At 44.9% G+C, this 18,200-nt stretch overlaps 6 protein-coding genes and 1 non-coding gene across 7 annotated transcripts; 4 read left to right on the forward strand and 3 right to left on the reverse strand.

Moving 5' to 3' along the window:
- The first annotated feature begins 29 nt into the window (after window positions 1–29).
- F4817DRAFT_363029 (FAD-binding domain-containing protein) lies at window positions 30–1,665 on the forward strand. The gene is made up of 3 exons (XM_049306599.1): window positions 30–503; window positions 552–1,050; window positions 1,107–1,665. The coding sequence occupies exons 1-3, from the start codon at window positions 50–52 to the stop codon at window positions 1,588–1,590; spliced, it is 1,437 nt and encodes a 478-aa protein (XP_049163812.1). The 5' UTR covers window positions 30–49; the 3' UTR covers window positions 1,591–1,665.
- A 16-nt stretch (window positions 1,666–1,681) lies between these two features.
- On the reverse strand, window positions 1,682–3,694 carry F4817DRAFT_321995 (terpenoid synthase). Its single transcript, XM_049301348.1, has 9 exons — window positions 3,266–3,694; window positions 3,089–3,212; window positions 3,007–3,025; window positions 2,763–2,957; window positions 2,546–2,705; window positions 2,408–2,497; window positions 2,319–2,352; window positions 2,041–2,267; window positions 1,682–1,981 (listed from the first exon to the last, which is right to left on the reverse strand). The coding sequence occupies exons 1-9, from the start codon at window positions 3,424–3,426 to the stop codon at window positions 1,897–1,899; spliced, it is 1,095 nt and encodes a 364-aa protein (XP_049163813.1). The 5' UTR covers window positions 3,427–3,694; the 3' UTR covers window positions 1,682–1,896.
- Window positions 3,695–4,692: 998 nt separating this feature from the next.
- F4817DRAFT_t1 lies at window positions 4,693–4,764 on the forward strand. Its single transcript has one exon. It is a non-coding gene; the product is annotated as a tRNA-Glu (tRNA).
- Window positions 4,765–5,099: 335 nt separating this feature from the next.
- F4817DRAFT_310957 (uncharacterized protein) lies at window positions 5,100–8,537 on the reverse strand (the record flags this gene model as incomplete). Its single annotated transcript, XM_049299929.1, has 3 exons — window positions 5,100–7,509; window positions 7,566–8,063; window positions 8,116–8,537. The coding sequence occupies 3 exons, from the start codon at window positions 8,535–8,537 to the stop codon at window positions 5,100–5,102; spliced, it is 3,330 nt and encodes a 1,109-aa protein (XP_049163814.1).
- Window positions 8,538–11,072: 2,535 nt separating this feature from the next.
- Window positions 11,073–12,613, forward strand: F4817DRAFT_322002 (Calcipressin-domain-containing protein). Its single transcript, XM_049301349.1, has one exon. The coding sequence runs from the start codon at window positions 11,458–11,460 to the stop codon at window positions 12,244–12,246; it is 789 nt and encodes a 262-aa protein (XP_049163815.1). The 5' UTR covers window positions 11,073–11,457; the 3' UTR covers window positions 12,247–12,613.
- Window positions 12,614–15,029, reverse strand: F4817DRAFT_322005 (uncharacterized protein). Its single transcript, XM_049301350.1, has 4 exons — window positions 14,843–15,029; window positions 14,264–14,675; window positions 13,455–14,210; window positions 12,614–13,160 (listed from the first exon to the last, which is right to left on the reverse strand). Exons 2-4 carry the CDS (start codon window positions 14,657–14,659, stop codon window positions 12,891–12,893), a joined length of 1,422 nt encoding a protein of 473 aa, XP_049163816.1. The 5' UTR covers window positions 14,660–14,675; window positions 14,843–15,029; the 3' UTR covers window positions 12,614–12,890.
- A 136-nt stretch (window positions 15,030–15,165) lies between these two features.
- F4817DRAFT_322008 (uncharacterized protein) lies at window positions 15,166–16,713 on the forward strand. Its single transcript, XM_049301351.1, has one exon. The coding sequence runs from the start codon at window positions 15,251–15,253 to the stop codon at window positions 16,217–16,219; it is 969 nt and encodes a 322-aa protein (XP_049163817.1). The 5' UTR covers window positions 15,166–15,250; the 3' UTR covers window positions 16,220–16,713.
- The last annotated feature ends 1,487 nt before the right edge of the window (window positions 16,714–18,200 follow it).

Raw genomic sequence — 18,200 nt, forward strand, 5'->3', positions numbered from 1 at the left:
AAATATTATCTGCTTTTCTTACTTCACAACTTATCGTTATAGTTTCAAAATGTCCACAGCCCCTATCATCGAAGCTCTCAAGCAGGTCCTTCCAGCTGACCAGCTTCATTTTCGTGGTACAGATGAGTTCGACAAGATCAATGGATCGTATCTTTCAGCGCTCGAAAATGATATCACCCCAGTCGCCATTATCCTACCTAAGACACCGAAGGACATTTCTACCTTCTTGCTTACCATCAATCCTTTTGTTGCCCGCGGCGAAATGGCCTTTGCCATCCGAGGGGCTGGCCAGCAACCCTTACCAGGTTGTGCGAACATCCAAGGGGGGATAACATTGGACTTGCGCCTGTTAACTGGTATCGATCTCGACCTGGATACTGGGATTGTGTCTATTGCCGCTGGCGAACGCTGGGGTACAGTCTATGAGAAGCTGCATGAACACGGTCTCGGTGTGACTGGCTCTCGGTCTGCGAAAGGCGGCATTGGAGGATTAGCATTGTCAGGTACGAGTAATTAAATATTAGTTTAATCAAACCTAACCATGATATTAGGAGGCCTCTCCTTTTTCTCTTCTCGCGAAGGCCTTATTTGCGACAACGTTATCAACTACGAGGTCGTCCTAGCTTCCGGTGAAGTTGTCAGTTGCAATGCCAATGACCACCAAGATCTCTGGAAAGCATTAAGAGGCGGGGGGAATAGCTTTGGTATAGTAACAAGATACGATATGAGAACTTTCAAGCAAGGCCCGTTCTGGGGCGGCAGCGTCTTCTATTACCCAGCAAGCTTTCCTAGTCAGATCGATGCCTTGGTCCAGCAGTTACAGAATCCAGAAGCAGAGACTCATATCATGATTAGTCTCTTCTTCGCAGCTCAATTTGGCCAGCCTATGGGACTAAACCAGCTTTATTACACCCGCGAGGTGGAAAGTCCCCCTGTCCTAGATCCATTCGTCAAGGTACAGCCACAGCTTGATCAACTCAACTCGATGCGAATGGTCAATTTGAAAGATGCCGCAGCTGAACAAGCTGCAATGGCGATGGAAGGGATAAGGCATGTATATTTCTCCCTATTATCTTGCTGGACATTGAGATGCTCATACGAAATAGATGTGCCTACATGAATACTACGGTCAAGGCAGATGCTGAAACCCTTAAAGCCGCAGCCGAAGCCTTTTCCGCGAGTCTTGACCATGTTGAAGGTTTTGAAGACGTCGTTTTCTCCTTAACACTCCAGCCCTACCCTGTCTCCCTCCTCGAGCAGTGCATATCTGCAGGTGGTAATGCCACAGGCCTAACTCCTACTACGGGTCCGCTAGTTTCTATTTTGGTATTGATAAACTGGAAGAACAAGAGCGACGATACCCAAATTCTTGCTGTAGGGAAGGACTTGCTTGATACAATCGAGCGGGACTCTGTAGCAAGAGGCCAGGCCGTTCCATACAAGTATTTAAATTATTCATTCAATTTCCAGGACCCAATCAGCTCCTACGGGCCGGAGAATAAAAGCTTTCTCCAGCAGGTCAGTAAGATATATGACCCTGATGGTATCTTTCAGAAAGGATTCCCTGGAGGATTTAAGCTATTTGTCTGAATATCTCTATGGAGCGCTAAAGAGCGTCGGATAGTTAGGTAGCTAAGATAGGGGGTAGGTAATAACAGTACCTTGGGTACTCTAGCTACCTCCTAGAATTAAGTTAATCCATTTGCTTTCCTCGTATACCTCTATACATGGCCTGATCTACACCGAGATGGATAGACCAATTACCTATGTAAATTTACCTAATTAAGTGCCAGGATACATCTAGACCAAAGGATACTTTCAGTATGTATCTTCCTCCCCTTCATTTTGCATTTCCCATGTATACCAGCTTCAGCTAAACACGTCGAGCTTATTACCTCACAGTAGGTCCTCCCCAAGTACAGCAGAGACACTAGCACGATCCATACCAGGTTCCCAATGAACATACCGTTTGATATGATAACTATCGCACGATTAGCTTTTAACCCCTTTTCCTTGGAGATCGACAATGCTACTGCTTACGTCCAATTAAAAATGCCTGTGCACACAAATCTACAACTCGCAATAAATCTTCGCATTTCGTAGACAGCATTTCGATCTTCACCAAGCTTCATCAACTGTGGCTCCAATGCCTCAAAATCCAGATAGGCCTGGTGCGCAATTCTACTTGCCTTGTTGACGGCTTCTTGAAGTGTGATTCCTTGATGATGGACAAGAAGAGGTATAAGATTGTCGACATGTTTACATTGCTCCTTATTATTAGTATAGTATAACATGGTTATTAAGGATGATATAGTTACGAGTTCTTGTCGTGCTGACACGATATCATTGGTGCTGCTTATTGTTAGTATCGCACATCTTGGTACTCATACTATGCAAGGATACTTACACCCAGACAATGATGTTAGACAACTCTGCAGCTTTCTGAACGAGAGTATGGTCGAAGAACCAAAGAGGGAAGGCAACCTGATCAGCAAACCTAAGCTAGTGTTAGCTTAAATCTTCGAATGGGCATACGGCGACCTACAAAACCATTGCTAAAGTAGGAAATACCGCGGATGAGTCCATGCGGATCTTCCAATAGGTTTCGAGATCTAAGATGCTTCTCTTATCAAACTCGCTCTGGAGGTGGAATGTAGCCGTGATAAAATCGACAAGGACTTTAAAAAACCAGTTCTTCAATGAGGCTGATATATGCCTAGGTTAATAACACAACTATTCCTCGTGGTTTAGGCTGTTCTTACAAGATACGCTCTTCTCGCCTACAATAGCCCCCCACTCATGAATTGATTGCGCGGTAAGGTAGTCTGGAGCAATTATGGTAGGGTCGACGGAATTAGGGTGTTCGTTGAAAAGACTTTCGCGGAGTAACTCTATTGTCTGCTTCTGGTGGGCGACAATCTCCTCGTACTTGTCATCGAAATCTCCAAAGTCGTAGGCTGTGATAAGGTCAGAGTGATGATATTATTGACACATTGAATATCTCACCATCATCCCAGTAATATAACTATCACCTTGTTAATAATTCTGCCTTAATGAGCTCTCCGGATGTCGGCTTCTTGAAACTCACCCAAGCCTGGTACTTAGCTACAGTCACCAACTCATCAAAGGCTGCCTTCGGTGCAATGCCTCGTGCGAATAGGCAAGAGTTGACTATACGGTTACGCTTCAAGCTCGTTGGGTCATTGATCCATCTTAATTGTCAGAGAACCGAATTAGTAGTTGGGTTATCTTCCCATGGCCTTACCTCAATCGCCATAACTCTATTTCCCCCCCTAGCTTCTCGTCTAGAGGAGATACTTCCACATCCCAGGGGCAAAGAACGAAGAGATCTGGAATCTCAACCCTCTGGCCGATACACTTTGCAAGAAGCAATTCGAAATCTGTCTTGCTGCTTAGTGTCGACATCTTAGCGATAATTTTAGGGAAATGGGATAAGGTTGTCGGCCCGGTGAAGAGCTAGTAATAAGTAAACAGCAGTATATGGAAACGATTTATTGGTATTTAACCTTTAAACAACATAAGAGCCCAACGTTCATTTATTTAATGTACAGACACCCAACTATACTCCAACGTACGGCCTCAACAGTACCGACAGCGAGAGAATATCAGAACATTGCCTTGCAACATCGCTCCGGAGTGATGATACGAAGGTTGGGCGAGGGTCCACCGTTTGTTGGGAGGGCTACCCCAAGATCACTTGGGATGTCTGGGCGAAGGCTGCATGCATATATAGGTACCTAGGTCCTACCCGTGATCGCGACTAGTTGCCTACTTCGTAGCTTCTTGCATGTCAACCGTGTTGCCTTCTTAGCTCACATGAAGAACTCGGCGAATTCTTCGCAGGAGCGTTTGACATATCTAGAAGAAATGTACCCGATTGGCCCTATAGAAGTAGTATAAATGCAGGCTGCTGTTTGAATCAAGCTTTTAGAGTTACATTGAAGAGAGGTGTTACAATATAACACACCTTTTAGCACCAATTCCCATAAGACATGTTCTGTGTTTTTGTGTGACTTTGTCTCGACATATTCAAAGTTACGGCTATAGCATCTAATTCCGCTTGATTGCCTTTCACATACACCTAAAAGGATATAGGCTAGACCTCGATTTATTGTCCGTACATGTTGTGAGACGTAGTTCCCGGTCTCTGTTACGGGACCGGTACTATGCGCCGTTAATATATAGTCGATCCTACCTAATTACGACATAGGTCTATCCGGCTGCTCATTAACTAATAGTATAAGTTCTTATCTCGGATGACCTCAAACCAGATTTCGTTGAACTGGCGGGCTACGCCCGCCAGCGCCACCGCCGCCACGAAACGCATAGCCCGTGTTATTGTAACTGTAGGTCACAGGCAAGGCGTTCAACAAAATCTGGTCTAAAGTTACTATAGGCCCAATCCTCACTTAAGGTAAAATTTTGGTAATAAAAATTAATGTGGCTAAAGGGGTACAACAAAACGAACGAGATTTCGAATTTCTGGTCTAAGGTCACCTGAGATAAATAAGTTCTTGGTTTGAAAACCCAAAATACGCTCAAGGTCCTTATTTGTTCCATTTCCCGATTGCAAAAGTGACATTAGATCAAAGTAAGGGTTGGGTCTTCGGTCACTTATAGTACGTTCTTAGGACTTCACTATTCTCCACTTTGGCAGCATCTATCGAATAGTCCGGTATAGTGTAACGGCTAACATACCTCGTTTTCACCGAGGAGCTCGGGGTTCGATTCCCCGTACCGGAGAATTTGATTTTTTTTTTGTTCCTTTTTCTCCTGGATAACACACTAGTCTAGTCAGGCTTTATAATAGATATTAAAAATTAAAACCTCATATTAATAGAATTTACCATAATGTAACTCAAACTTTTAGTATTTGGGAGTTATCAGTGATTAAAAATGATTTACAGGCCATCTAGAAGTTGCTATTAATGAATTGGGTACCTAAATAGGTAATGAGAGATTATAGACATACTCACTAAATTTCCGTAAACCCCTTTCAAGCTGTCAAGATAAGCGAAGTCTTCACAGGCCATTCTTATAATGAACCAACCCCGTTCTCCCCCGCACGACTACTTATATCAGCTACATTCCTCAGGCCAATGTTCTGCCCATCCATCCCCCATAGAATGATTATCCTCAGGTCCTTCGTAACGATAGCCGCAATCTTCTTCAGCCATGACGCAACTGCCAGATTCATGCACTACCTCATAATTCAGTGACCCGTTGTAGATATCCCGAAGAACTTTGGTACCTTCCTTATGTGCCTCGGAGAATAGGTCCGCACCACGTAAGAGCTGTAACAGAAAAGACAATAGGCGCTCTGTGACCTTTATGTCTATCGGCCGAAAGCAAACGTAGGTTATTGGGCCATCCCTCACATTATTTGGAACATATATAAGCACTAATTTGGCTGGTTGACATTTTAATGCTTGCCCGTCCCTCAAACCTGTCTCCAAAGAGAGACCCCTCATGAGAAGAGCATCGAGGAGAAATCCAACACCAATATTCAAGACTATTGGAGCTCCATATTTTGCATTATCAGATGCGCTGAAGTTCAGTCTATAGTCTTGGCCCTTAGGCACGTCGGAGATGAGGAAGTCGTCGGGACCAATACAATAATTGATTCCTAGTCCTAGAACTTTGAATTTATCTGGGTTAAGCTGAACAATTAGTGGTATGCGTTCTTGCAGGTCAGGCTTAGTATTCATGAACATCTTTAAGAGCCTGACCGTAGGCTCAGGCCAAATATTACCGGAGGCGAAGAGCTCGATTATGAAACCTGCAAATGGACTGAGAAATGGCACTAGCTTCTTCCCCGATTTCCCTTGCACCCACCGTATACAAGGTCCTCGGGACGTTGCATCCGCCCCAAGAGAAAGGAGCGGTTCCAGAAAACAATCAAGCTTGTAGATTAACGAAGAATCTTTGCGACTAGAAGACCAAAAGTCTATGTTTCTCAAAACGTGCGTGGCTAACGACGATGGATTTGATGATCCCTTGATGGTAGATAAAATGAAGTTTCGAAATGTAAATCCAGTTAAAAGAGCTAAGAAATGAGGCCCAGTGCAGAATCGACTGAAAGACGATTCTGAACCAATCCAGTAATAATGTTCGTGATACCACGCCCATACGCGTCGCAGCATTTCATGGATAAGAGGTTGTAGACTCAAGTCCTTTATTTCAGATAAATATTCCAAGACAACTTCAACGTTTTCAATACGAAAACCCCGAAAGAATTTTGCCATGATGAGATGACCTTTGGCAAGCTGGAGATATAGTGTATCCGATGAGGAAGAGTCATACGCGCGAATACGATGGCCCTCTTCGGTGTCTTTTATAAAATCATAGGCCGTTCGATGAATGAATTGCACACACATGCTCCTTTGTCCTCGAATAAATTCGTAAAGAGTCGGGTCGCGTATGGGCGTGTCTTCCCCATCAGAGTACGTACCATATAACTCTAGAAGGCCCGCACACCGAACCCGTATATCTTTTACAGATACGGCCCATATCTGTTCCAAAGCTGCCGCGCTAATGGAGCTTTGTTTCTCGAGGATGATATCTTGGAGTTCAGTCTGCGTCGCACCCATGAAATGGAAAAAACGGAACTCGAAATCTGACACCCAGTGATAATAGTTCACCATGTGCTCGCGGTTGAGAATAAGCAAATTAAAATACCGAGCTGCAGCTTCCCGGTAAAGTTTGGAATTCCCATTCATTCGTTCCCACATGTCAGAGTACAGTTTCGTCAGTTCATTAGGCATTTCCTCGAGCCGCTGCCTGAGAATGTATTCTGTATCGTCCTTCTCTATTCCGTCAATCAAGCTTCGGGATGCTAAGTGAAGCCAGAGAAATACACCTTCTGCTTTCTCAATAAGAGACTCTTTGATGTCTGATCCGAAGGATTTGGATATCATACCACGGTTCACATACGGCTGTAATTGCGCAGCTGCAAACTTCTCCATGTCATCATGTGTCAAGTCCTGCAATCTCAGTTGTTGGTGTCTGCATAGATTAGACTGAAGCACCGGTTCAGGTCGACTGGCAACACATATTTTGACCTTTGGGTGTATCCTCAGATCATCGATCAATTTCAGTAGCGAGAACGGGCCGTCTTCTTCGCATATTTCATCTAACCCGTCGAGGAATATGCACACTGGGAACATATCGCTACCCAATATTGTGAAATAGAGATCTTTGAGCTCTTCAACATCCCAATCGGCAACCTCTTGTTTTAGTAACAGGGACTTGGAAGTGCTTAGGATTGAGCCCAGGGTTGTAGAGATCCTGTCAGAGAGAAGAGCCTGGTGAAGGATGGAGCAAAGAAATCCCTTCACACTTTTCTGCATTTTAAAACCTGGTTTCCAGAGGAAATGAGACAAAATGATAGGGTCTGCGTTCCACATCTTCAATGCTGCCTCTGTAGAAGGGCTTTTCAAGAGGTACTTCATTAGTGTGCTTTTTCCAGAGCCAGGTTTACCAGAAACCCTAATCCGTGTTAGAACAGGCATTCAATTAATCCCATTAGAAGAGAAGATCATTACCAGTATATATTGCTATCAGACTTGAGCCAGTCTTCAAAGTTGTCCCATGATCGTATAGGGGTTTCATCATAGTCGGATTCGAAAATCCATTGGAAGGTATCTTCGAATGAGCTAGTTATATCATTCTTCCTCTGATTCATGCCTTCATATCGGAGGCTGTTAAGAAATCGATCTTGCTGCTCCTTAGTTGAAGATTTTATATTTGATTCGATCGTGCATTGGTCCATTCTCTGGACAAGGTTGTTTGTTGTCGATGTAACATGCATCTTTATTGATTCCTCGGTCCTTGTCACTACGGTTGTAGTATGCATTTTAGTCGATTCCTCAGATTGCAAAGTTGCTCTGATTGTTTCATCCTTGACTAATGCCAGCTCTGTGTTGATAAGGTCGACGATTCTTGTATGGCCAGCGGCATACTGGGACGTAAAATATTGGATATCTTTGCCCAGCTTCTCGAATTCTTGGCTCTGTTGAATCTCAATGGCATCGCTCTGTGTGCTTGCAATCTCTAAGCCTCGCAGCTAGCACTATAGAGGAATCAAATACCTACCATACTCGAGCTAGTAAATAAGACTCCATTGTATTTTGGTGATTTTTGAGTGATTTCTCCAGTCTCTCCAGCCGACTCTTGCGCCAATATGTCTTCACCGCAGTTATTATAGTCGCCGCGAGATTACCCTTTGCATAATGAGACGTAAGGAACTTGACTTCATCTTTGAGCGCACGTGCTGCAACATTGCACTTCTGGGCAATATCAGCAAGCTGCTTCTCTTTAACTGTTTTTGACTTCGCTTGCAGAAAGTGCGTTTGCAGTTGAACTGAGAGTTCCATGAGTGATGCGATGCTCTGTTGGTTGTAGTCGTTGAAGGATCCACCGCGATATATTTCTTTACAAAAGTCAATCGTCTCGTGGGCAAAGCTAATCACCTGCATTATGTTGCAGGCAACGCTCAAGGCTTCGAGGCCAGACATTATCGTAACTCTTTTTTCTTTTTCGCTCTATATGTTTGTATTTGCGCCCCGATGGAACAGGTGAGGACAATATAATGGTATGGAGTAGGGACGAGTAGAAGCGTCTCTAGAGTCTAGATAACTCTGAATTAGCTGAAAATTACTCATTCTACCCAAAGTTATCAAGGCTGTGATATACTGGCAAACCCCCGCGATCGGCACATTATTATTTCCGAGTTATCGAGTTGAGCGCTATATGATTGGCGATTCACATACCTACTTGTATCTCAGCCAAAATGACTGGTTACACTTGCTGCTCTATTTGGAGACAGTGTCAAGTTCGGTTCAAGGTCAGCCAGCACATTCTAGTTACTCCTTACTAAAGAATATTGAAACACTAATTACACGGCGGAAATTAATTAGAATAGATGAAATGGTTAAATCGGGGATTTGGGTTGCGCTAAATAGCCTCATTCTCATCCTCGATATTTGCTCATTCAAGCACAGCATTTCGTTTACCGATTTAGTCCAAACACTTCTTTATCCCCTTTTCTATAGGATGCTGACTACCCAAGTATCCAAGTCATAGGTATCATTTGATTTGATTTAATGAAGTCTTCGGAACTCTAGTCTCTTATGTCCACATTTGACCGACTTAATTATAGCTGAGCTTGATACCCCGTGTAAGTGAAAGATATTACTCTTAAGGTTTACCATTTTCAGACTTCCCTATATAGGTAAGCTTCATTAATTACCTAGCTTGCATACGCCATCAAATCATTGTACATGAAATATCCAATCCAAAGTCCTTAGTACGCAAACAAAACTCTTAATTCAACGAGGCGGATTTGTTGGCGAGCCGTGAGCGAGGATATCGGAGAAACCGAATCGTGAGATTGTCACGTGGTGACTTACAAAGGAGGGAACCAGTGACATAAGGATTCAGCCATCGTTCTAGAATCTGGAACGGAAAGCCGGGGTTGCGCCACATTTGTGGTGCCGATCTAAGCTAAACGGTCTCGGCGCTTTAAGGTTCTGCCCCGATGTGTTTTTCGGAATGGAAGGTTGCCCGTGGGGGAGAGGCCACCTGCACCTACAATGAGGCTGTGTAAAAGCCGTTTTTCGCTTCATTTTCGCTTTTGCAATTCAAACTTGCATTTACTTCAGTGTAAGTAACCGAGGCATCTATAGCTGTTTACTTGTGTTTACAGACTCGATATCTTTTGTTAGGTTTCAATATGTGACGTTAGCGCCTGGGCCCTGGGCGTAGCCAACCTCCTGTATAGCCTATAGGACTTATCGTGCGGTGGTAGTTTTGCTCTCCACTATTAACGGCATTGCATGGGCACTGTCCACCAGCATGATTTCAGATAAGCAGGTAAACAAGCTATGTCGTTTGGCAACGCTGAATCAATGTCTAGGTTAAGACGTTGATATAGAATTTATTTTTCGCCTAACGTTAGTTGATGATCACGAAAGGCAGGCAAGTGACTATGGCTGTACGGTCACGATGGGGTACCAGGTATACAAGGGTAAGCCGAAGGAAATCCCGAGCAGTACCTGCATTATATTCCTTCAAAATTTAATTGTCCCATTTGAATACTACTTGCCTACCTAGAAGGTTGTCAGATTATAAATTAATTATCTAGGGATATGAGTTCCGAGGCGAGCAACATGCTTTGCCGCTGCTAGCAAGTTATATTGAAGTTACGTTTACGCCTTAAGACGTCGGAGAGTTACTTACATCGCCCAAATAGTTGTTTCATCACATGGAATTCATATTAATTTCCAGCCGAGATACTACAAGGTTACCATATTCAATGCCTTGGTAGATTTGAATATTAGCGAGGCTTATGGATGTTTAGTCGTGGCCAACTAATAGGGTACGAATTCTTACACAGCACTTAGAACGGCGATGAGTACCTAAGGTATCCTTGTTAATAAGGTTGACTCTCTTGGCCGTGCTTTACGAAACTTACTTGGGTATTCAACGCCATGGTAATGGCTTAGCAGCATTGATCAATGCTAACAGGTACCTAGGCTGTTAGGTTGACGATGTCTAAACATTTGCCCTTACCCAGTGATACGTATTGTACATACAACTCACCAGGATCTTCAACAATATAAGTGGGTATTTTACCCAAAAAAGCGAAGTATCAGCACACTCGAATTACTATGGCAAGATACAACTTCAGATAAATCTCGTGGTTTCTAAACGAGCTTTATCATCAAAAATTACCTATTTAAGTAAAGATTAAGCCAGAAGCTTCGAATCGTCTTGTATTTACCATAGTAAATATGCTGTGCTAATACTTATTAACTGCTTTAAGTAATTATCCCCACAGATATTGTTGAAGATCCTGGCGACTTGTACGTGTTGAGATGATCCATACGACGCTGCGGTCGGTAGTGGATACACGCCTAAGTCTGCTAAGTGGTGCATAGCCGCCCCCTGTCACTAGTGCACAAGCACCGGAAAGTTGCTGGGCCAAGATAACTAAGTCGATTTAATAGGCTGGTGTGGACTAGCGCTAGGTAGGGAGTGGGGTAAGGGAGGGATGTCAAGGTTTGACTGTGTGGCACTGTAACCTACCTAATAATCCACTGAGGCGGCTCAGCGTCTCTTTCGCCCAAATTCCAAACGATCCGAGAATCTACCACTTAACAGGTACCTACCTAGCATTAACTCAATTCCACCGCTTCCACTTGCGCAGCCACTACCGAGATCCCATACATATTCCACTACACCTCCTCCTCTTTTCCTTTCGTTTCCCTTCCTACAACAACCTCTCACCAGAAAACTCAATACACCGAGAACCCTTCACTTGGAAGAGAAAAATATATTTTATCAGCGACTATCTCGCTAACCTTCGACATTCGCGAATCGAACTATCTATTCTACATTCAAACCAACCTAGCGTTTGGAGATTATCACAAGAATATGTCCGGGTCTCAATCACCGACTTCTACCCCCTCCTCGCCGGCGCGGCCCCTCATGGAGCGGCGTGGGTCATCTAGATCGCTATCCCTAGATCTCTCCAGTCTGCCGCCATTAACGCAGCCAACGCCACCCACAAACACTCTACTTATCACCAACTTAAACGACACCGAAATATTCCGCCCTGACAACCTACAAACGCTTCGTGAGCTCATTCAAGGAACCGCACCGATATATACGTGGTCGCCATTAAAATCATTCCGCCGTATAATAGTATCTTTCTTCGACGAGCAAGCTGCTATCAGGGTACGGTCAGTATGGGACGGTGAAGCAATCATGGGCGAGCGGTGCCGAGTGTACTTCGGACAACCTACTCCTCTTGATCTCCACAAGGACGATCGGCTGCAGCTTCCCGATGCCGGCAAATTGTTTTTTATCAGCCCGCCTCCCTCACCGCCTCATGGCTGGGAGATGAAGCTGGAGGATGCACCGAACAAGCAAGTTCACGCCGACGACTTAGCGGAGGCCTTAGCGAAATTACGTCACCAAGCAGCTCCCGCAGACGTTTCCCCGATCTCTCCGGTTGAGTCTGGGCCTACCACATTTAAGAGCAGGAGCAGGAGTAGCACCTTAATCTACCACCCCGATGAGCATGGTGGCAGTCCGAATCTACCAGCTATTTCGGTAGATGATATGACAGATGAACCTATAGAGTTGGGACTTGGTCTGGGTGGAAATACGCCTCCGATAAAGACGCATACGGCCCGGCCGCCTGTTGAGCTTATGGGATAGGAAATATGTTGCATACGACTTATAGTTGAATAGGGATCGAAAACGAGTATATTTCCCTCGCAGTTCTGATAGTATGGCGTTACGGAAGGGCAGGTAGTCATTGGGTCTTGAGTCTAGAGTCTTGGTCGATATCCATATTCACCGCAGCATAACATCGCCTACGAAAGGGCATACATAGCATTGGGATGTCGAGCAATGGGCACGTTGATGGGACAGATTATATTAGCTGTCTATAGATGGTAGATATTAAGGGTGAAAAATGCAGATGGGTTGAAAGCGCATTCATACTATACGATATTCATTAGAGCTTATAAGCTAGCCTAGTACCAATATTAAGTGTACATACGTGTTTATCAATGTCAGAAACATTGTAAAGTTCCTTCGCCATTGCTTTCGTAAACAGACCATGCAGCCTCACAAGCCCTTAAGGCTCTACCCGTAGGATTCGATATAATTTGCATCAAGCATTTCTCATTTCGCACTGAATCCTTCAAGCCAGAGTGAAATCCCGAACCAAAGCCGATGACCGCAAGGTTGAGCCGACAACACACAAAATGCCTAGAGGGCGACGCCACGCCAGAAGGATGCTTGTTATCCCGTATCTATACGTAGCTTACATTACCAGTTAACGAAATACTTCTCATCTAATAAGTATCCAGCCATCTCACAACCTTAGCATAACACCACGAAGAAACAATGTAGACGACGACAGCGGAAGCAAGTAGCGAGAACAGCGCCGCGCGTTCGACTCTTCCCGGCGCCCTCAGCCTCCCCTCTTGCGCCGGCGCCGGACCACGCACGGTTGTCGTCCGGTTGAATGAGGGCATGTACTTGAAGTTAAACTTGGTCGTGTAGCCCAGCGCGCCTTTAGACTTGTTCTGTAGTAATACTTTGTATAGGGCCATACGGACTAGCTATAATATCAAAATGGTTAGTGAGTAGTGCCTATCGCGATCGTTAACGCAGATACGCGGGATAAGGGGGATACGTGGAGAGGTAAGCGGTGCGGAGGCGCAGATCACTTGGTCGCATACATCCCTGATGTAGAAGGATGACATCGAAGAAAGGATTATCCACTTGAGCAGCGTGGGTTTGCTATAGCTATGATGACTTGGGTGGTGGGAGGCGAAGTGAGACTACGAGGACACAGCCCCCGTCACGGGACTGGAATGAACTTCGAGAGTAGGTACATATGTAGGTCAACTCACCTTGATGTTCCGTTCGTCTAGATAGCTGATACTTCGGTTGACATAACTAAGCGTCGCAAAGAGAATGCACTGCCCAACCACGAGGGCGGTGTAGTACAGACTCGGCTCCTCGATCCCTAGCTCCTTTGACAGCTCCCGTCCGTTGAGCCAGTACGTCTGGGCACACAGGAATTCCCTCGGGGCATACGTCGGCGGTTGGTCCTGAAGCCCGGAGATGATGTTGTTGGCGAGGTTTGCAGACGCCTTGCTGGGCTTGATCTCTGCCACCAACAGCGACTCCATCATGCGCCTCGCTGATTCGGGCGTGGACATCCAGTCGTGAGGCGCGCCCATGAGATAAGCCACGTATCGCCAGAGCGCGAGGTAATCGGCAATTTCTTGTTTCCGCAGCCATATGCCTTGTCGTGGAAGGCCCATCCATATCATGGTTGCTGAAAACGTATTGATAGTGCCGATACAGTCGAGGTCGTTGATCGGTACGCCATACGTCTTCATGTCGTAGTACCTAGGCTCCTTCTCAGCCATGTGCATAATACGCCGGCGTACCGCCGCGTGGAGCAGTCGGACTCTAACCGAATCTGCAAAACCATCGCCGCCCGGTTTTATAGATTCTAGGTTGTGGGTTACATTCAGAATATGCTGTGTGGTTTCTAGCAGGCGCCGTCTGACAGCGTCCACACCGAAACCTCCAGTGCGGTCGAGAGTCTCGACGGTTCGCCCGCTCCCCATTCCGCCCAGCAGAGATAGGAATGTCAACTAAGCCTGTATATTAATAACTATTTGATCAGCTAAAGAAATTTTCGACTTACGGTTGTTATGACTGCCCCTCCGTAGCGATAAAACACCTTCTGCCCCCTTTCTATTTGCTCCCAGTCAACCCAGTCTGGAATAGTATTAATCTCGTTCCATAGTCTGCCGATTTTGTCGTCGGTGAAAGCGTGCTCTTGTAGCAACTCATAGAGATCTCGTCTGGCTTTCTTTTTTCCTGGTGCACTATCTGCGTTCTGAGAAGGCTTTGTCTTGCAAGACAAGGGCCATATTTCGTTTAATTTCGCGAGAGCCTCTGTAGAAATGGTGTCGTACGTACGTATCAAGGGTTTTAAATCGTCTGCTGTGAGATGCTCTGGTGTCCAGTTGATTTTGACACCCCAACATTCCCGCCAGCCATAATTGTTGCTTTCTGTATTATTGTTTGCAGTCACCATGATAAGTCTTGTCTACCTGGCCAAGATATAATAGTTAATTATTTGGACAAAGAAATTGGAATATTTAGCCTCATAGGATAATGAAGGTGTCAAAATGAATTATCAATATAAGGAATAATTATGAATGGCTTGGGTTGATATTGATATAGGCTTCAGAACATGAATCCTATTAAAGCATCTTACCTGGTATATTGATATCATCTAGAGAAGCTGTGGTATTGATGCTAGGAATGATGTTGATTGGTTTAAGTTTTCTAATGCTGGCCGAAGACCGGTAATTTATATGCCATTGCTTATGTAGCTACCACAACAAAGTCAAAATCCCATCATTAACATCATAGCTACTATCCAGGCGTTGTTGAGTAAAGGGGGACGAGTCAGTACGTATCTATGTACCTTGCATTTCCTCTCCCCACAGGTATCCACATAACCTTAAAATAAATGGGCCTAGCAGGCGGAAGGTCCGTGCTTTCGGAGCCCTGCAGAACAATTTCTAACTTAGAAGGCAAACCTAAAAAAAAAAAAAATATTAATTTTTCATCTCAGCCTTCTATTCCCTCGTCGCAACTAACCATTCAGCACCGGAGGAATATGATGAGTTGCTCGTGTCGCACGACATCTTTGAAGATTTTCGTACAGAGTCTCACGGAACTTCGACTATCTAATTCTGCTAGGCAAATCCAACCGCGATATTCGAGAGCCAGTAACTTTCAGTCGCAGTTGGCTTTTGCTAGACCATATAGTGTCACCGCAGCCTTACGCTTCCCGCGACAAATATTGCATCGACGGGCCTCGCATTCACTAGACGCCGATCAAACCTCGGAAATCACACCGAAAAAACATTCGGACAATGTTACGGTAGAGGAGCCCGATGTACCAGTGCTTAATGTCTCTGCAGACATTTTAGACCGGGCGAAAAGTGAAGGTGCAATCCTTGACTTCACCCCCGAATCTATCGACGCCCTCGTTTCCAACTTAGACAACCCACAAACCGGTGCTCGTGGCCGGCGAGACAAACATGCCGAGTCTGACGCCCGTCGCGAGTCGAAATCGGACTCTGCACCACCCGTCGAGACCAAGAGGTTGAAGAGACTGAAGATCATGAAAGACGAGCCTAAGACAGCGTCTAATACGCTACCACCCATTAAGAAGGAACCATGGCAGATACAAAAAGAAATCCTCAAGGAGAAGTTCCCAGAGGGTTGGAAGCCGCGCAAGCGGCTGTCGCCAGATGCCCTCGAAGGCATCCGGGCGCTGCACGCGCAATTCCCGGAGGACTACACGACGGAGGTGCTGGCGAACAAGTTTATGGTGTCGCCGGAAGCTATCCGGCGTATTCTCAGGACTAAGTGGACACCTACCCCCGAGGAGGAGATGGACCGCCAGCAGCGCTGGTTCAACCGCGGCAAGAACATCTGGAGCCAGATGGCCGCGCTTGGAAAGAAGCCGCCTCGCAAGTGGCGTCGCGAGGGTATTGTTAGAGATCCTTCCTGGAATAGGCCGAGGGGACCGCGGACGCAACCTCCAAGGCAGTCGAGGAAGTATAGAGAGTTTGAGTAATTACTTTGCTCGAGGGATAGGAATGCCCGTATATTACGCCACTCGAATAATGGAAATCTAGCTCGCATTCGAATTATACCATAGTGAGGACTATATGACCTACGGTCGCATCGTGAATGCTTGGACCTCGGTGGGGGTGGGAAGTACCATATCAAAATAAACCATAAAACATTCACATTAGAATATGGATACCTCAATATGTTTTCGTATTGTTTGTTGTACAAACATTAAGATCTTCGCACTGAGATTTGGCAGTCTATTGGATGCCCACTATTCCCAAAAATTTATTCGGATACTCCATTTTGACAATGGGGCTGGCGGATTGTAAATCTCTATGCATTATGCAAAGAATAGACAATGCCTATGTAAGTGATTGTCATGCACAAAGAGCAGATCATCAATGCGTCCCCCATTTCTTATAGTTGCCAGTCAGCTGTGAATACCTTTCTAAAATATCTGAGGACAGTCGAAAGCCTGCATGATAATAACATGGGGTAGAAATCAGTTTATTGCATTGTGTTACTTTTATAAGTGTAGATTACGATACCGGTAATAAATATAATAGTGATTAGTAGGCTATTATTAAGATCCAATTACGTAAAGGTATACAGACACGAATATATAGAACTGAGAACTACATATTTGGCAATCAGCGGTTGAATCCTAAGATGCCACCAACTTTGAAAATCAAAATTTTCTGTCCTTGCTATGATATTCATGTTGAAGATGTGTGGCATCTGCATTGCTTAAGCGGATGGGGATATCGAAAAGCTTACCTAAAACAGGTGACACTGCTACCAACCCTCGGGGAGCTTCATGGGGCCCTTGTCATTTCCTACTTCATCGGTTGGATCGGTTTTGCGGCCGTGCGTTGCTGCATTGCCGAACGCGGTCTATCTAGGGGTCTATCTAGGTTTGGCATCCTGGTACCACGAGACATGTACGGATCCGTAAGTTACACGATAACGGTCTTTTATTCTGGAAACCGGACGCTTTTTACTTTTTTACTCGAGTAAGTTCCTCGATATATTCTATTATTAGGAAATGTCAAAGTATTGTGTAATTGTAATATACGAAGACCTATTTATAAAGCATACAAAGGGGCATTGATAGGACAAGTAAGGTAGGTAGCTTTGGTAAAAAGAAAAAAGAAAAAAGAAAAAAGACGTGTAACATTAATGAAGTTGATGTGATATCCCCCTGTCGACTTGCAGCCTCACGGAGCTGTATGCGGATTAGGCTAACAACGGTACGTGCATGTAATGACCTCTTAGGGAACTCGTCACACCAAAAGCAGTTAGATGATCCGCAAAATTTCAGGAACAAGCCAATCATAATAGTTTCTCGGTTTCTCCCCGTTAGTTGACTCGCTCTTGCTGAACTGTGAAAAAAAGACAACCTAATAAACCCACATTAAAGAAAGGTCGGGGGGTTGGGTTTCCATTTTGTATGCTCACTTTGTATGTTCAAGACCCAAAATTCTCACCTTCACACCTTATATTTCCAATCACTAGAGGTCCGACTTATTTTTGAAAGGACCGACCTGCATCAATGGTCATTCTTTATAAACGCTCTTGACACTAGGTGCCAAGTTGTCGGACTTAATAGGGCACTTAATACGCTAATACAGAATACGGCGCTTCGTTGGCTTTGTTCCATCTCCATCTTTCCATCTCAGCTTACATGCAGCCCTAAAAAGACTTCCTCAGCTGTTTTCTTTTCACGTCACTGTAAGTCATGGGTGACAATGTCTCGCCGTGTAGCTTCCAATTGACATTGTTATAGCATTTGACCCTTTCAACTTTCCCTCGCCTTTCCTAATATATCCCTTATCTATTCCCCTCCGCCAAGGAATAATAGAAACACTTTTTGTTTTCCTTTTCCTCCTTGCTGTCTCTGTCTTAGACTATCTGTGTTGAGCTGTTAGCTATCTGCGCCATCTCATATTTTCCTTATCCACAAGACCCTCCCCCATGACACC

The sequence above is a fragment of the Daldinia loculata genome (genome assembly GCF_022478755.1).
Source record: "Daldinia loculata strain CBS 113971 unplaced genomic scaffold F4817scaffold_1, whole genome shotgun sequence".
Classification (NCBI taxonomy): domain Eukaryota; kingdom Fungi; phylum Ascomycota; class Sordariomycetes; order Xylariales; family Hypoxylaceae; genus Daldinia; species Daldinia loculata.